The sequence below is a fragment of the Lissotriton vulgaris genome, chromosome 9, assembly GCF_964263255.1.
Source record: "Lissotriton vulgaris chromosome 9, aLisVul1.2, whole genome shotgun sequence".
NCBI lineage: Eukaryota > Metazoa > Chordata > Amphibia > Caudata > Salamandridae > Lissotriton > Lissotriton vulgaris.
The window spans coordinates 1,244,678,883-1,244,698,176 of record NC_141697.1 but is presented as its reverse complement, the minus strand read 5'-3'; the positions used below and the strand labels follow the sequence as shown (position 1 = coordinate 1,244,698,176).

The following is a 19,294-nucleotide window of genomic DNA, read 5'->3' as shown; positions in this document are numbered from 1 at the left end:
ACTGGCATTGCATAGTGTTTTATCTATATTATTGATGTATAGAGTAAAAAGTAAAGGGGCCAGGATGCACCCTCTGCCCGATCTAAAGTGTTGTGTGCATTTGCCCTCATGGGTCACCCTAACTGCCGCAAACAGATCCTGATGCAGGTCAGCTAAAAAGTAAACCAAGCAGGGGTCTAACCCCAGATCTAGCAAAATGGTCCCCAGCCTTGATCTGTTCACCAAATCAAAGGCCGTGGATAAGTCCATGAAGCCCAGATACATAGATCCTTTAGTAGCTATGGTGTACTTATTAATTAGTAAATACAGATTTAGCCTCTGATACACTGTGCTTCTTCCAGTTCTAAAACCGTATTGGAGATCCGAAAGGATCCCTTTTTCTGTGACCCAGTCTGAGACCTTATTCAGGATTACTTTGCCTAAAATTTTGACAGCAGAATCTATTAAAGAAATAGGTCTGTAACACCTCGGGTCACCTCTCTGCCCTTTTTTAAAAACAGGAATAATAATCGATTGGGACCATGATTCCGGGATGCCCTGAACAGCGCTAGCATTAAAAACCTTAGTTAAAATGTTGGTCCAGAGTTCAACGTTACCCTTATAGAGATCTGCAGGGACGCCGTCTGGTCCAGGAGCCTTATTACTAGCAGATTCTTTTATTGGCCTCTTGACATCCTTTTCATTAAAAACTAACGCAGGTAAAGGAGAATCACTCGCAGGTGCCTTAAAGGGTTCAAACGCCTCATTACTTGCATAAATACCTTCGAAGTGAGTCAACCACTCATCCTCTGGGATATTAATGTCAAGTAGACCATTTTCCTCCCCCGTAAGCAATGGGCTATTGACAATAGCCCAGAACTTTGAGCTATCCTTGAGGACCTCTGCAGTCATTTGAGCATCCCATGCCTCCGTTTTCATTTCATTTTTTCGCATCTGTATGGTTAATTTATATTCTTTCCTAAGACTAGCTGTAAGGGCCTTATCCTGGGGCACAATCTTCAGTGATTTTATCAAATTTTGATGGGCCCTGGAGCATTTAGAATCAAACCATCTCTTGGCCTGAGACTCTTATAGATTTGTTTGGTATACAAATTGTTTCTTACGGCAACAATACCCAAATGCTCCTCACTCTAGACCAAAAAACTCCCAATGCATTGAGTAATTTCAAGGCATGTGCCGTGTTCCAATGGATTCGTGCCAGCCGCCTCCAATGTAATTCCGGCAAGACAGAAATCTTGTTCTTCGGGTTGCCCCCACACAACCTGGCACATAGCATTTTGCCAAAGGCTGACCCACCATCACACCCTTTCTCCCCGGCTACTGTAGCATGTAATGTGGGAGTGAAATTTGAGAACACTGCTTATTTTGCTCCCTAGGTGGCGGAAGTAGTAGGCACTTGCTTTAGCGTATTAAAAATGCTAAACAATTCATGTATCTTCTTCCTCTCCATCAGCTGAAAATACTGATCCAGGCCTTGATCACCTGCAGGTTGGACTATGCCAAGTCACTCTACTGGGGTTTGCCTGCCCACCCCCTGAGGTGACTGCAACTGGTGCAGAACGCTGCTGCTAGGCTCTTGCTGCGTCTCCCCAGGGGAGCTCACATCCAGCCAGCTTTAAAAGACCTGCACGGGCTGCCCATTAAAGAACATGTGAGGTGCACTGGCTTAGTTCTAACTCATTGACCTTTTACCGTAAAGGCCCTTAGTACTTGTCCAACAGATTTATCCTGTATCAACCGGTCAGGTCTCTTTGGTCTTCCTACTCCCTGCTGGTGGTAATCACGTGATTCAGAAGGAAAAGTGGGGTGGCAGCTCCGACTCCTACCTGGCTGCCCGGGAGTGGAACGCTCGCCCATTACAGCCTGGTGCCACTAGTGGCATTCTGATCTTCCAGAAACGTCTCAAGCAGTGTTCACTGCAAGGCGTGTGCGCGCGCACCTCACTGACCCCTAAGCGCGCAGTGTCCCGAGGGAAGCACGCACACATCCTGTAGGAGCTTGCGCGCCACCGCTTTTAAAACGCAAGCGGCGGGAAAACTGTAATTTCCTGTTTGGGGGCACATTCATTGTCAAGTGGCTCCTTGCACTTATTTCCTGATGGGCCGTGGCTGCGGGCTGTTCGTAACCATTTGTGAAAATATTTTTTAATTGCAGAACCGTCATGCTTTTGAACTTGCTGCTTTTCTTCTCTTAATGGAGCGCGGCTGGGGGCTGATTGTCAGCCATTGTGAAAGTATGTTTGTTAATTGCAGCGCATGGCGGTGCTGCAATTAACAAATATTTTCACAAATGGTTACAAACAGCCCGCAGCCACGGCCCATCAAGAAAGAAATGCAGCAGTGCGAAACAAAAGACGTGAATAGGCGTTGGCTCCCACCTCTGTCACCAGCCCCTCACCAGCGGTGCAGGTCTCTGCTGTGGCTGGCGAGGGCAGATGCGTGTGCGCTCTGGGATGAAACAGAGCCATAGCTGCCAAGGTTTCAGGCTGCTATGTGTGACACTTTCTGAAAATCAGTGTAATTATAAGTTACATTTGAACCACTACGAGTGACACTTTTTCGCAAGCAAAATCAAGCAGTAAAGACGAGGAAAACATATAAATATCAGAAATGACACCCATTTGAGCAACAGGAAACTCTAAAAAAAATCCTAAACCTGCTGCACATCACCAGAAATCCAAGAGAACTGACCTAGTAAACGAATGGTAGTTTTGGGAATATGCGTTGCATCATTGGTACAGTCAAGTACTTTTAACAGGGATATTTAAACCCTCCTCAGTGCGACGTTATTGTGGTAGCCTTAATTTAATAACACCTTATGTCTAGTAAAATCACAACACTACACTGATGTGACTAGGTGGGGGGGAAATAATGCAGCTGCTGATGTCTCTGTGTCTGTCACACTCGCTGGCTCAGCCGGCTGCATACACTCAGCTGCTGTACAGTAGCCAAGTCAGTCTGTCTGCCCAGTCAGGACGCTGGCGGTTCAGCGGCACTGCTCGGCTCATGTGAGAGGCAGGCAGCCTGCCCTAAACACCCTCTGCTCAGCCTCTCCTGGACTCAGGGCACGTGTTGAAGGAGAGCTCTAGTGTTGTCAGGTGACATCAACAATCACTGGGGGGCCTGGCCTGGGCTAAGGCATAGGCTGAGGGGGCGGATATCCGCCTAGAATGCCCTTTCGTCAGGGCCCAGAGTGCCTTTCAAGTTTAACAGCAAATGATGTCTGCTTACTTAGTAGTGTGTACAACTAAAGTTTGTATTATATTCATGAATGCATTCAAACATAAATATTTTAAAGTTGTTGCCACTTATTTATGGTAATTTGTACAACACTGTGTTTGGCTCCATGAGCAGAATGGCTTAACAACATGTTTTATAAAGACGTGCTTGCAAAACATCAATATCTTAAGCAGGAAAGTGGGAAAAAATGGTATTATGGAACACGCTATCATGCGGAAAGAGAACAGCTGCTTCATCGTAGCCGGAAATGCACCACAATTCACAGCGACCTTTGTAAACACAGCTCCAAATCACCAATTCAGCTTCCGGGCAGTGCAGGCTGAGCAGCACCAGGATGTTTTCATTTCAAATTCATGCCACAACAAAGAACTGCTTCTGCAGCCCGCAGAATTAATAAATGAAGCAACCTCCATGGCCTCCTCGACCGTCTCCCCTCCCCTGGTCGGGGGTTCCCCGATGACCTCTTACAAGTAATGGCGAGGCTGAGAGCAGGCACGTGTGCACGTGTGACCAGTCTAAAGCTACAATAAAACGACGGAAGCATAACACTATTGAACATTTCCCGGACTCCCTTTTTGTTGATCAATTTTACAATGGTTGTCTTGGGAGGCTCAAAAACAATTTCATTTTCTTCACTCGCGACACCCCCTCTTGGTCCAACAGTTTTTACAATTCCCTCATCGTCTCCTCCTCTATCCCTTATGGGAAACAACTAAAAATGTCCCCTTCTGAGTGCTTCAATGGCTACCTCACCATCTCACTCTATAACAACGGTACTGTCATGATCCAAGGCAAAGACTCCTGCCTCTCGCTCTTTGACCACCTCTTCCCCTCCTTACTCCCCTCCTCTGCAACCGGGTTTCCCCCTGTCTCTCCTTCCAGCTCCACCCATTACTCCCTTTCTCCTCCGCCGACCCCACCCCACTCCAATTGGCTGCACTCTCGAGAAGCACAGGTCGGCCCTCTTCCCTCCCCGCCCCAACTTACCTCATCTCCTATTCCTCCCCCCTCACAGTATGTCCCCTCACACATTACCTCAGCCTTACCACTAGCTAATACGCTTCTCGTCCCATCTGTACTATCACGATACTCCAATCTCTTCTCCTCCGCGATACTTCTCCCTATCATCCCCCTTCTTAGTCCACCTCTCCTCCAACCCTCTCCCCCAATTAACTTTCCCTATGCTCCCCTTATCCCTCCTTCCATCCCTCCTCTCCACCCCTTCATCCCCTCGCTATTCATCCCGTTTTCGCCACATTCCCACTGCATCTCTCTCCTCCCTCCTACTCCTCTAGTACTGCTGCACTACCCCCTTTCCCCTCCTAGTAACCCCTTCCATCTCCCTCCCTCGGGCCCAGCTGGACCACTTCCCTTCCTCAACTTCCCTTTCTCTCAACCCCCCTCACTCTGCCAGATGACCGTTCCCTCACTGCCACCTCTCCTAACTGACAGGACCTCCACAACCACTGCACCTCGTTTCCTCCCAAACCTCCTACATTCCCATGACGCCACTCAGGCCTCCCCCCTCCTACCTCCCTACCGCCGTGTTCCGCACCTTTCTCCCTCTAAATTTGTCCTTAACTCCTCTCCCTCTTGCAAAACCAACAATGACAACTCTCCCTTAACGCCCAATTCACTTACTCCACCTGTGAACCCCACAACCCAACTTACCTCCTGTCCCCCCACCTCTCCCCAACTTACCTCCTGTCCCCCCACCTCTCCCTGCCTTCCACCACCAATTCCACCCCCCCTTGTCTCAATCGAGCCACCCAACCTTCCATGCTCTGCCTCATTCTCACTGGAAAATACACTAGGCTCTCTGATCACCTCCATCTCCCAGCTTACAGCTGCCATTTCACTTTTATGCTCTTAGGTCTCCACCCATCCATGCACCTCTACTCCCTCCCAACTTCCCATGAGATGCTCCTCGCCCCTTCACCCCAATACAGCCAAGCTCAACCTCTCGTCTGCAAACGTCGTTAACTCACACAAGCCCTTGAACGCCACCCTTCTTCAACAGACATACCCTAGCAACCCCACTATCTACACTATTCCGACCATCACATCTGTCAGAACAAAGCATCCACCTAAACCCTCCAGAGCACCCCCACATAGGTACAATATCCCGATCACCCTTCAGAGCCCAAGTGCCCCCGTCACCAAAACAGTCTTGACAGAGCTGCGCTGTATGCTTCACAACTGCAGATCTGCAGTAAAACACAAACTTGAAATCTCCGATACATCACCCTTCACAAACTTGACATGCTCTTCCTCACAGAGACCTGGTTCAAAGATACCTCTCACTCTATGTTTGATCTCCTATTACCCACAGGTTATTCCATATTTAGGAATGACAGAACTGACAATACGGGGGGAGGTGTTGCAGTCATCTTTAGAAATGCCCTCCAACTTAAGGCTTCTCCAATCAGTTCCTCCCTCACCTTTGAATGGCTTTCTCTTGAGCTTCAATTGAAACACCGCTCACCCCTCAGATTCCATATCATTTACCGCCTGCCTCATAGTGGCCCTTCGTTTATAGAAGATCTCACTGACTTCATCAGTGACCAATACACACAAAGTGACAATCAGACCTTTGTGGGTGACTTCAACCTCCACTGGGGCGTACCGCAAGACTCCTCTGCGTACTCTCTGGCCACCTTCCTCTCTACAAACGATCTTATCCAACACTGCATTGAACCAATCCACTCTAAGGGCGCAATCCTGGACCTTGTTATTTCTAAAGCAGGCATGCTTTCTACCTCTACCCCAATCCATGTAGATTGGTCTGACCACCACCTCATCCCATTCTCTCTTCAACTCTCGCACTCTATAACTCTTGGCCAACCCAAGAGGGCCATCTCCTGGTTCCGGGATGCCAAAAATATTGATGTTGTCCCCTCTGTGAATCAGCTTTGCTATCACTTCCAAAGCTAGACCCGAACATAGCTGTTGATGATCTCACCTCCCAATGCCTCACAGTTCTTGCAGCTAAAATTAACAACGTCACTCCACTCAAAAGCAAACGGATAAGGCCCACTCCCTCAGCACCTTGGTTCAACAAATCCCTTTATGAGGAAAGGAAGCAGCTAAGATTCCTGGAGAAGCAATGGAGGCAAGTGCCCTCCACAGACAATTTAGCCATGCTTCACACAGCAAGAGCCAAGTACCACAAGCATATCTTCCTTGAGAAAGCGGCGCACTTCAAAACCCTCCCTGACTCCGCCAAAAATAGACCCAAAAAACTATTCGATCTCATCAAGATTCCGGGCTGCTCTCCCCCTTCCTCCGAGGTGGAGGATTCCACTAAGAGAGCAGCGGATTTCGCTATTTTCTTCGATGAAAAAGTGAAATCACTTGTGGATCAGGTCGCTCATCCTACACCTCCAGAGGAGCGCAAATCCTTAGCCATTTGGCAGAGCTTTGACCCCATATCTGAAGATGCCCTTCTCAAGTGCATACGCGAAACAAAGCCCTCCAACCATTCTCTTGACCCTATCCCCAGTGCCATTGCATTTGACTTCTATACCCATTCCCTTTCCTATTGGACCACTCTGATCAACCTCTCCCTCTGGCAAGGCTCCCTTCCTGTCTCCTTCAAAACTGGGCAGGTCACCCCTCTGCTTAAAAAGCCCACTGCTGATGCGAAGGACCTCAACAATTTCCACCCCATCACTAACCTTCCCTTTCTTGCGAAGATCACAGAAAGATGTGTAGCAAAACAACTCTCTCGTCATATCAAGGACAATGATCTTCTTGACAACTGTCAGTCCGGCTTCATCCAAAACTGCAGCACTGAAACAGCCCTACTGCAAGTGGTTGATGACTCGCTGCGGATACTCGATTCGGGGGGTCCTGTCTTCTAATTCTCCTTGACCTTTCTGCAGCCTTTGACACTGTCAATCACAACACCCTCCTCAATATCCTTCAACAGAGAATGGGCATGGAGGGCACTGTGCTTAAATGGTTTGCTTCCTTCCTCTCAGATAGATCCCAAATGATCAAAATAGCGAACAGTCTTTCTTCTCCTGTGGCGGTAGGTCAAGGTGTTCCCCAAGGCTCTATACTTGCACCCACATTGTTCAATCTCTACTTAGAACCACTGGGAAACCTCCTAAACAAATCCGGGATTCTCTATCATCTCTATGCAGACGACACTCAACTCTACCTCAAGGTTGCCTCCACTCATGATCTCTCCATCCTAAGCTCTACTCTGGACTCCATCCAAAACTGGATGTCAACTCATCAACTGATTCTGAATCCCTCCAAAACTGAATTCCTCCTCTTCTCCTCCTCACTCTCTCCTCCCCCGGTTCAATCATGGATGGATCAGATGAATCTACTAAACAATAAACCCATCATTGTCGACAGCGCAAAATCCCTTGGTGTCATTCTAGACAAAAAACTCAATCTAACTCTTCACATCAATTCTATTGCAAAATCTGCTCGTTACCAACTGCGCCTTCTTTGGGGAATCCGACGCTTTTTCCCGGAGCAGGACCTTATAACCCTGGTGCAATCTCTGGTCCTCTCCAGACTAGACTACTGCAATTCTCTTCTTACTGGCCTCCCCAAATCTCACCTGTCCCCACTTAAGTCTGTCTTCCATTCAGCAGCTCGCTTCATTTATGGGGCCAAAAGAAGCGATCACACCAATGTTATCCACCCTCCGCTGGCTTCCCTTCGAGGCTAGAGCTATCTACAAGACCGCTTGTATCACCCACAAAGCCTTGCACTCCTCCTCTCCTCGATACCTGGCCAATAAACTGAAACTCTCTGGAGGCTCTAGACCTTCACGCAATGCGGAGAATCTACTGCTTGAACCTCCCACTTTCAAGAAGGAAAGAACAATGGCCCAATCCTTTTCAGGCAACACAGTGAGAATCTGGAACTCCTTTCCGCCTCAGCTCCGGACCACCACCTCCTCCCAGGCCTTCAAAAGGGACCTCAAATTTCTCCTCCTCCAGAGACACCTCCAAAAGTAATTCACGTCCTCATGTTATTTGGAGGAAGACTTCCCACTACTGATAAATTCTACTTTTCATGACCATGGAAGTGCATTCCCAGTGTATTCCTGGGGTTGGAGTGTCTGCCTTTTTGCAGTATTCTCCATGTACTTGTGTTTGGTGCCCTTTTGTAACATGCACACGCCACTTTGCCCCTGTAACACACGGTTTGCTACCTCTCACATGTTTTTACCTTTGATACTTGCACAAGTGCCACCTTTGCCTACGTAACGCTTGTTCTTGTGCCTGAGTTATTATATACTTATTGCATTATTATACCTCAATTTATACTTTGTTTTCTCTTGTAACTGCACACTTGTCACTTTTTCCTCTTGTGCACTTTTTACTACCTCATGTTTTTGGTTGCTCACAATTTTTACTACCTCATGTATTTTGTTTGCTCACAATTGTCACTATTACCTTATGTAACGTAACATATGCTTTTGTAATCTGTTCTTTTGTATTGTTTCTCATTATGTTTCATTTCTGTTCCTTTTGTGAAGCGCTCTGACACCTTCGGGTAAAGTCCGCGCTATATAAAAATGCATAAATAAATAAATAAAACCTCCATGGCCTCCTCGACAGCACTCCCCTCCCCTGGTCGAGGGGATTCCCTGATGACCTCTTACAAGTCATGGTGAGGCTGAGAGCAGGCAGGTGTGTCTAAAGGCAGGGCACCGCTCTGAAGGCGCCCACGCCATGGCCTCTCACCCTTACTACACTCTACAGCTGCAGATGGCCCAGTTTTGCCCCCAGTACATCACAACACTGTCAGATCACCTGTCTGCAGCGAGTGACCCCCAGAGGGCTCCAGTTCCAGAGACCAGACGGAGCAACCGGAATGACAGACCAGCCCTCGGTGAATCCGTGGCTACGTTTAAGATAACACAGTATTTATTCATGCTCCTGCTGCAGAGAGATCAGAGGGCTCTTGTGCAACCTTTGACTCCTTCGCGGCTTTGTGTAAAGCACACATCGGGCTCTTGGGCCTGCTGCAGCCAAGCCTCCTAAAAGTTATACACAGCAGTAGTTGGCTGCTAGATTGTGAGCTGTGCATGGAGAGAGGCCAAGGTCGCTGCCGGGCTCTGCTACCAGGGCCGGACTGGAAACCAAAACCGGCCCTGGCAAAGTGCTCGGCCAGCCCCCACCCTTGCGGCGCACCGGGGGATAGCTCGGTGCCCGCAACGGCCAGTCCAGGCCTGTCTGCTACATGCAGCTGACATACATGTAATGAGGGCGGTGCCCTCGTGTGAAGAGTTGGGTGCAGGGAATGGCAGACGTTTCTCCATGCAGACAAACCCTTTGGCTGAAAGCTGTGCCCCGGGCCGTCTCCAGATCGGCGCCACCGCACCGGGCGCTGACTTGGGGTGGAGGCGTCATTTTTTGCAAGTATATAACAAATGTTACAGCACCTGCGTGTTCCTGGCCTCCAGCAACTTTCAGGCATCAATTAAAATGTCTAGGTAACTCCAGTGATTATTTGTCTTCCTGCAAAGAGACCGGAGGTTTGTCTAGTGGAAGTTTTGACTCATCCAAAGGTCGCTCAGTGGGTTAAAATGCCTGCCGCTAAGAATGTGTACTATGCAGCTAACAAAGTGCATGTCCTGTAAATAGGTCAGTGGGCCACTGCTCCTGTAAGGGAGCTCATTTTGTTACTTGTGGTTTGGAAGTCAAAATCCTAATATAGAGCATTGAGTTGTTAACTGTCATCGAACAGCAGAGGGTTAACTTCAAGTGTTATGTTCGAGCAGTCTTTCATTATCCTAATCTTGCCAAAAGGGTTCATTTGGGTAAAAAAACAATTCTTGTTTTTTAAAGAGAACTTCTAACTGTGGTGTTACACGTTAAATTCTGAATTTGTGCTTTTCCAGAATAAGCACTCTTAAACTATATTGCCTACTAGTATCGACGACATGTCACTCCTACACTACACCCTGTAGTCCTGTCTGATGAAACACTTCCAATACACTGATTTACACACCTATGATTGTCTCTGTCCAAGGTGTGTATTATGTAAAGTGCTCTGACACCTTACACTGATATGAGTGGCGCTATAAAACTAAATGAATCAGAGAGACAGTGATTCTGGGGACTTGAGGGGCGCTGTTAAAGGGTGCTAGTGATGGAATCCGTGTTAGAGGTGGCCATTGCGGGCGCCAACAAGCATTTTCGCACAGGGCGCCACCAGTGTGAAAGGCGGCCTGGCTGGGCCTAGTTGAAGTTGGCTGCCCAAAGTCCAATAAAGATGATGTGTAAAGCTCACGTCGTTCTTTTGGACTTGCTGCATTTCTTTTAGGTATCACGTAAGTTAGAAATCTCTCTGGTTAGCCTAGTGTTCCGCCCGGCTGGTATTTTGTTGCCTCTTTCTGTCTGTGCGTCCAGATATACAATACAACAAGTAACATTACACCTACAGCAGTAAACGTTTATGATGGCGCCACCACTGGAGTCTTGTGCTTTTCTAAACTCGAAGTCTACTTGCCTGTGTAACCAATTCATGTCATAGCGTGTGTATCTAAATTGCAAACCTGCCTTAAGACCCTTAACATGGCGCTGTATGTATGGAAATGCACAGTCTTTTCACTTGTTTAACCCCTTCGCTGCAGGGGTTTTTTACCTCCTGTGCGGGGGGGAAGAGGGCCGCGCGCAGCGCCCCCATGCTGGTGACGAGCTCAGCTCGTCACGGCCGCACCCGTTTTTGGAACGTTCAGCACAGCGGGGAAATTAGCCCCGCGTGCGAACGTTCCAACGGCCGTGACGAGCTCAGCTGGTCATGACTGCAGCTCCACTGTACTCCATGACGAGCTGAGCTCGACAGCAGCATGGATGGAGTTAAGCAAAAGTTTGCAGTGATATTTGGCATTGCACCCACACACGCTGTCTGGTTCCTGGCGCACATAGCCATGGCTGCAGCGCACAGAGACCCCACACTGCCTCACACAGAGGAAAAAATTAGAGGGATCATTGGTCAAGACCTGCCTCTTTGAGTTAGCACCTTAATTTGTTGGGTTTAGATCTTAATGTAAAGGGCCCGGACACTCTTTGAGTAGCTATGGCACTGTATGAATTCCCAAATAATAATAATAAAATAATAATAAGGAACGGCTCACCCAGAAAACTCGCTAACACCCTTCCAAGAAACCTACTGGCACCCCTACAGGACCACGCCGACTTCCTGAAGCTCCCAGGGGGTAGAACGGGACAAGCCACTCTCCCCCATTCATCCCGTTGTTTACCAGAAGGAAGCTGTCGCTCTCTCTCTCTGCCATGAGACGTCTCATACAGCGGGTCTAGAATCGAGGAACATACGGACACTGACACTGGGGGAAACGTATGTCTTGAACAGGGAATCGTGCATATTAGAAGAAGGAGAAACACAAACTTGAACAGAGCATCAGGCACCAGGTCAAATAAGACAGGAAGACAAGCAGATGAGAAGAGGGGAATGTTACAGAAAGATTAAAGCATTGGCACAACCAATAAGTCTTGTCTATGCAAGATCTATTGACTTTGTCAATATTATTCAGCCATGGTATACCGCAGCACAGCTGTTATGCAGCATGACTGAAATTTTTAAAAAAGCACTTTGACTCCAGTAATGCTGGCCACCTCATAGCTCAAGGTGATGCAAGGACAACCCAAAAGCTTTGGTAATATTTACAAAGCCATACTAGGGTCGATTAGCTCCGGGCTTTGTAAACAAATGTAATTCAGCACAGCAGCTGGAGCTGCATTAAGTTAAATTTGGAACAGGTAGGTGTTCCATGGGTGGAGCGAGGGTGTTCCATGGGTGGAGCGTGGGCGCTCTATGGGTGAAGCGTGGGTGTTCCATGGGTGGAGCGTGGGCATTCCATGGGTGGAGCGTGGGCGTTCCATGGGTGGAGCGTGGGTGTTCCATGGGTGGAGCGTGGGTGTTCCATGGGTGGAGCGTGGGTGTTCCATGGGTGGAGCGTGAGCGTTCCATGGGTGGAGCGTGAGCGTTCCATGGGTGGAGTGTGGGTGTTCCATGGGTGGAGTGTGGGTGTTCCATGGGTGGAGCATGGGCGTTCCATGGGTAGAGCGTAGGTGTTCCGTGGGTGGAGTGTGGGCGTTCCATGGGTGGAGCGTGGGCGTTCCATGGGTGGAGCGTGGGTGTTCCATGGGTGGAGCGTGGGCGTTCCATGGGTGGAGCTTGGGTGTTCCATGGGTGGAGTGTGGGTGTTCCATGGGTGGAATGTGGGTGTTCCATGGGTGGAGCGTGGGTTTTCCATGGGTGGAGCGTGGGCGTTCCATGGGTGGAGCGTGGGCGTTCCATGGGTGTTCTGTGGGTGGAGCGTGGGTGTTCTGTGGGTGGAGCTTGGGCGTTCCATGGGTGGAGCGTGGGCGTTCCATGGGTGGAGCGTGGGTGTTCCATGGGTGGAGCGTGGGCGTTCCATGGGTGGAGCTTGGGTGTTCCATGGGTGGAGTGTGGGTGTTCCATGGGTGGAATGTGGGTGTTCCATGGGTGGAGCGTGGGTGTTCCATGGGTGGAGCGTGGGCGTTCCATGGGTGGAGCGTGGGCGTTCCATGGGTGTTTCGTGGGTGGAGCGTGGGTGTTCTGTGGGTGGGGCTTGGGCGTTCCATGGGTGGAGCGTGGGTGTTCCATGGGTGGAGCGTGGGTATTCCATGGGTGGAGCGTGAGCGTTTCATGGGTGGAGCGTGGGCGTTCCATGGGTGGAGTGTGGGCGTTCCATGGATGGAGCGTGGGTGTTCCATGGGCGAAGCATGAGTGTTTCACGGGTGCAGCGTTGGTGTTCCACGGGTGTAGTGTGGGTGTTTCATGGGTGGAGCGTGGGTGTTCCGTGGGTGTAGTGTGGGCATTCCATGGGTGGAGCGTAGGTGTTCCGTGGGTGGAGCGTGGGCATTCCATGGGTGGAGCGTAGGTGTTCCGTGGGTGGAGCGTGGGCGTTCCATAGGTGGAGCGTGGGCGTTCCATGGGTGGAGCGTGGGTGTTCCATGGGTGGAGCATGGGCGTTCCATGGGTGGAGCGTGGGTGTTCCATGGGTGGAGCGTGGGCGTTCCAGGGGTGTTCCGTGGGTGGAGATTGGGCGTTCCATGGGTGGAGCGGGGTGTTCCATGGGTGGAGCATGGGCGTTCCATGGGTGGAGCGTGGGCGTTCCATGAATGGAGCATGGGCGTTCCATGGGTGGAGTGTGGGTGTTCCATGGGTGGAGCGTGGGTGTTCTATGGGTGGAGCGTGGGTGTTCCATGGGTGGAGCGTGGGTGTTCCATGGGTGGAGCATGGGCATTCCATGGGTGTTCCACGGGTGCAGTGTGGGTGTTCCACAGGTGTAGGGTGGGTGTTCCATGGGTGGAGCATGGGTGTTCCACGGGTGCAGTGTGGGTGTTCCATGAGTGGAGCGTAGGTGTTCCGTGGGTGGAGCGTGGGCGTTCCATGGGTGGAGCGTGGGCGTTCCATGGGTGGAGCGTGGGTGTTCCACGGTGGAGCGTGGGTGTTCCACGGTGGAGCATGGAAATTCCAGTGTCTCCACCCATGGATCTGACCCAATTCCAGATTTACAAAGGTTTGCGAACCTGGGATGGCGTCAAGTCCGAAGAGGGCGTCCTAATGGGAAACATCTTTTTTTTATCACACATAGAAAGAAAAAATGCTTCTTTTTACTGGGTTTTGTGCAGGAAGGTGTGCCTTCATGCACAAAACAATCCTGGTGCTACAGTGCCTGCACTGCCACTAGGGAGCACACATTGATAGCGGAAGGAGTGAACAGAATTTATCCATATCTTTGTAAATATGAAGCATTTCACCCTTTCACATAGTATAGTTCACATTGCGTGAAATAATAGTTATTATGCCAAAAGTTCTTTCCAGGGCAGCTATATGCATCACACAGGAAGTATTTTGCCATGTTAACATTGTCTCTCCCTTGTGTAAGCACATTACTCCCACAAATAGAGAAGAGACATCTATGTGGTCACATGAACTCCCTACATCTTGCAAACACACGCCCTAATTCACAAAGGTAAACCTACTCTTTTGTGTAAACTTACAATTGTTTGCAATTCTGAAAGCAATTGTACGAGCAGTATCTTTACAAGTGCCTATCGTTTAATGTGCAGAGTCTCCACCAAAAGTGTAGAGACTCAGCAGGTCTAAAGATACTCCTCGTAAAATTGCTTTGTGACATGCAAAAAATCTTAAACTTACAGAAAAATGTAAGTTTACCTTTGTGAATCTGACCCATAATCTTTAACCTCAAAGGCACCTGTGACATGTACAAGGTGAGTTTCAACTCAATACAACAATGATACTCCAAGAATGGAAGAAGTACCTATTACACATTACAAATCTATTTTATCCAGTAACAAAACACTGATGTGCCATCTCAATACACAAACCCACAATTGACAAACAACAAAAATCATCCATGCTGGAACATGTCTGCAGGGATGCCCCACCAACAAAAGGGCCGGCAACATGGTTTCCTCTGTAATAGCTTCCCCTTTTAAAGAATATCACATTGTAGAATGGAGGCAAACAATCTTATTGACCTATATTCATTTTCCGACGAGAGATTACAGAGTCCCAGACCCATAAAAAACAAACAAGCATTAAAAAGGGTTAGACACATGTGGGTGCATCTGTGCAGGGAAGCCCTACTAAAGAAGGGGCCTGCAAAAATGAATCCCCACATTCCCATTAGATCAACATGTATATACACAGGGACTGAATCAATCCTGGAAAGGTGTAGGGAATAAATAACCACTTAGCATATATCATGTCCTATACACTCATAATCAATTTAGACGACTCTGCATAATCCCTAGTTTGCTTACTGGTTTATTCAATTCATGGATTTGTATTAATAAACATCGATTTTATGATTCCATAGGCTGATCGCAACCATCTCAATATGCAACATCACATCAGCAAAGCAACTAAGGGAGCTAATCTCCAAATCAATACTTTGAGGAAACTTAAACCCTTCCTCCCAGCTAAGGACTTCCAAACTGCAGTACAAGCCCTAGTCATTCCTCGGATAGACTACGGAAGCGTTGCCCTCTGCGGACTCCCCCTATCAACAATCGCACCCCTAAGAGCCTCCCTGAACGCTGCAGCGAGACTCATCACTGGATCAAAAAAATGCTCACACATTTCGCCTGACTTTAAATCCCAGAGCTGGCTGCCTTTTGAAGCCAGAATCCATCTGAAAATCGCCTGCATGACACACATGGCTGTACCTCACTCAGAAGCTCTCTATCTCAGGGGGCTCAAGAGCCACTAGAAGCACAAAAAATCTTCTCCTGAAACCTCGAAGATTCCGGAAGGAAAAAACTTATAAACGCTCCTTCTCAAGAATGGCACCCAGGATCTGGAACGCACTCCCCCCTGAAACCAGACTTATCTCCTCCACTGCATTTTTCAAGAAGGAAGTAAAAGCGATACACCTGAACATTTACTTTGGATTTATTTGAGACTGTGCACCTACTTGTACCAATCATTTTGTCTGACCGACTATGCTCTATGATGTTCCTACCCTAATCTGCTTGCTTAATCTTCACAACGGCCCCCCACAACTCTAAGGATGCCTGGCCTCCACCTTGGGGGTGCCCAGGAGTGGACGCCTCACAGGGAAAGCCAGGATGGGTTCCACAGCGGTATTCGTACAAGCGCCTTCAGATCCTTGCAGGTGAGTAGTGCGCTATACAAGTATCAATTTACATTGCATATATCCACTTATCTACAGTATATGTTTTTGTACCTACAGCATATATCCACTTATCTACAGTACAGTTTAATTCCACTTATCTGCAGTTTTTTTCTAATTATTTACAGTATAAGTACATGTGTCCACAATATAAATCCACTTACCTGCAGTATACATCACTAATCTAAAGTACAGTATAAATCCACTTATCTAAAGTATAAGTCCAGTTATCTAAAGTAAAAGTCTAATATCTACAGTATAAACAGTATTATTTAGCAGTCAGAACAGTCAATTTTGTTAAAGTTACATATTTCTGAGCTTCCATGTTTCCATATGCCTGCATCCTTAACTCGGCAAATCCAGGCTTCCTTACATTCACCAGGGCTCAAGTCGTTGTTGCAAGGACATTGAAAGGGGAAACCTTTGATCACTTTTGGATTACTTCTCTGCTTGGTGAGGAGTGAGAAGTGTGGCCACAAAGCTGGAACTTTGACTGTTTGTATGACTTCACATGGTGCGATCTCAGCCGCACCAGCCGCTGCGGGGTGTTCGGTGTGAGCTTCTCTGTGTAAGGAACTGTAGCAAACAAAATGGGAAGGGAGTTGTGAAGCACATGTAGCTGATTCCCTAAAGTGCTCTGGTGTGAGGATGAACCCTCAATCCTCCTAAAGGCGTCTGTAGCAAGTCCTGCAACATGAAACCAGCTGCTGCTGACCAATGAAAAGAAAAGAAAGGAGAGTGACGATGAACCCAACCAATGGTAAGTAATGGGTGGGCTTGAAGCTCTCTCTCTGGTTTAGTTAACAAAAGATCTCACAGTTGAGACAGCGCATGCGCTGTCACGGGTGAGACCTAAAAAGGACGAGGACAGAGAAGCACATATAGGGCCCGATTCACAGAACTAACTTAAGACAAAATCCTAAACTTACTACTTTTGGTATTCACAGAAGTTACGATTTTGTCTTACGTTTGTCTTAAGACAGACTTAAGACAGACTTAAGACAAAATCCTAACTTAAGTCTGTCTTAAGTCTGTCTTAAGACAAACTTAAGACAAAATCCTAACTTCTGTGAATTCCAAAAGTAGTAAGTTTAGGATTTTGTCTTAAGTTAGTTCTGTGAATCGGACCCAGAGTGAGGATACAGTTTGTGACTGTGAAGCACACTGAGACAATGTCTCTAAAACCTGGAGGGAAAGATCTGCCCCTACACATTAGTCCACAGTTTTTTTTTAATTATAAGGTACTTAGTGGTTAATTGATTTTAAATATAGGATGTTATAAGATCTATCAATCAAAGTGTTACAGAAGTATAAAATGCATGCATGGGATGGGAAAGGAAGAGTATAAGACATAGTGGCAGGTTGTACACACAAGTTCGTTTAGTAATCCAGTGGATTTTAGGTTGCGCAAGCAGGTTTACTCCCACACAGAGTAGACTTGTATATTCTTTCTTAGTGCAGTAAGTGGTAGAATGAACCTTGGATGTGAGTCGATGAGTCACAAAACGGAAGATGAACCAAGCGCATTGTGTGGCATATCTAGGTTTATTTTTCTGCCTGGTGCACTGCCTTCTTCACAGCCTTCCTCACTTCCTCATTCCTCAGACTGTAGATCATTGGGTTCAACATTGGGACAAAAACTGTGTAACACAGTGACAGTAGTTTCTCATACCCCAGCGAGCTGTGCAAAGGCTTCATGTAGGTGCCAACCCCCGAGGCGTAGAATAGGAGAACCACAACAAGATGCGCCGAGCTGGTCGAGAAGGCTTTGCTCCTGCCCTCCGCTGATGGCATCTTCAGGATGACCCTGACAATGTGGGCGTAGGACATGACGATGACCAGCAAGGTGAAGGGAGCAAGGGTCCCAACCAGCGCGAAGATCACAATCTCATTGGGTGAGGTGTCAGCGCATGCCACCTTTAGCAGAGCTGGGATCTCACACACAAAATGGTCGATCACAATTTCACCACAGAAGGGTAACTGGGAAAGTTGCATGGTGAACACGAAAGAGTAGGTGAAGCCAGCCACCCCAGAGATGGTGAGCAGCGACACACATAACCTCCGGCTCATGACTACTGCGTAATTTAAAGGGAGGCAGATGGCAACATAGCGATCATAGCACATGGCACATAGGATGAACACCTCTGTGGAACCCAGGAAAAGGAAACCAAACACTTGTGCAATGCACTCACTGAAGGCAATGCGTTTCTGAGATGTCACTAGACCCAGCAACAACCGGGGGACAGTAACTGAAGATGAGCCAATGTCCAGGCAGGATACATGGAACAGGAAGAAGTACATTGGGGTGTGCAGGTTTGGACTGACTGTGATGAGGGAAGCAATGAGCAAGTTCCCCAACAGGGTTATGAAGTAAACCAGAAGGAATGCAGCAAACAGGACACCTTGCACTTGTGGCGGGACGGAAAATCCAACTAGGATGAACACAGCAACAGCTGTTTTATTCCCCGCGTTCATCGTGGTCTGAAACATATACATATTTGAAAATCAGTTAAACACAGTAATAAAATTTTTGTGGTGATGAATTTAGTATCAGCCAAAAAATGCTCTTATTAGTGAAGTAAAATGCTAACAAGCTAATTCACAAGGCTTTTCCTGAGTGTAAGTGTGACTGAAGCCCAGCCTGGCTTGTAATTCACAGAGTAAAGTAATGCCTTCATTTTTGGGCTTTGGCGTAGGTCAGAGCAGCAAGGCACCTCTCTGCACTGCACTATTCCAAAGTGAAAGGGCCGGAGAGCACCATATTTACGCACCATGGTGCATTCCTGTCCCGTCAAAGAGCAGCACACGTGGAAAGAGGAAGTAACAGGGAGAAATGAAGATATTTCTCCTCGTTAGGCCTATCTGGGTAGGGGCACCATTCTGACTTTTAATAAATCTGGGGTTGCATCAATATACATGGGTGTATGCATGGGAACGCTCAAAAGTGATGCAAAACCATGCAAATCTTGATTTGCTTGGTTTTGTAAATATCACTTCAGCACTTGCATTGCCTTGACGCAAGGCCATCGCAAGTGCATAGTAAATCTGGACCTAGTTGTGCACTGAAGTATAACAAATGATTGTTGGTGTGCAGGATAACTAGCCTGTAACTCACCACTCATCACAGGCATGCCTATGCGTTCAGACCATGGCTCATGATGCCTTTGGGTAACCCCAAGACTCCAGCAGAGATTTGTACAATGCTGCACATTGCACATTCTTCATAGAAAGAACTCTTGGGACCTTGAGTCAAGATTTATTTGCCTGGGTTTCACAGATGGAAAAGTACAGTCCTGCAGCAGGGTAGCTAGGCTTCATGCCGCCCGTGGGACCCCCCTGCGTTTGCCGCCAGCGGCGGCCGAATGTT

General features: G+C 48.0%; 1 protein-coding gene across 1 annotated transcript; it reads right to left on the bottom strand.

The window, feature by feature from the left end:
* Nucleotides 1-17,472: 17,472 nt before the first annotated feature.
* Nucleotides 17,473-18,402, bottom strand: LOC147693180 (olfactory receptor 1E16-like). Its single transcript, XM_086939583.1, has one exon. It carries the CDS (start codon nt 18,400-18,402, stop codon nt 17,473-17,475), a length of 930 nt encoding a protein of 309 aa, XP_086795709.1.
* Nucleotides 18,403-19,294: the final 892 nt, after the last annotated feature.

Coding starts and splice junctions, on each gene's coding strand:
- LOC147693180 (XM_086939583.1), bottom strand. CDS start 18,402: ATGAACGCGGGGAATAAAACAGCTGTTGCTGTGTTCATCCTAGTTGGA.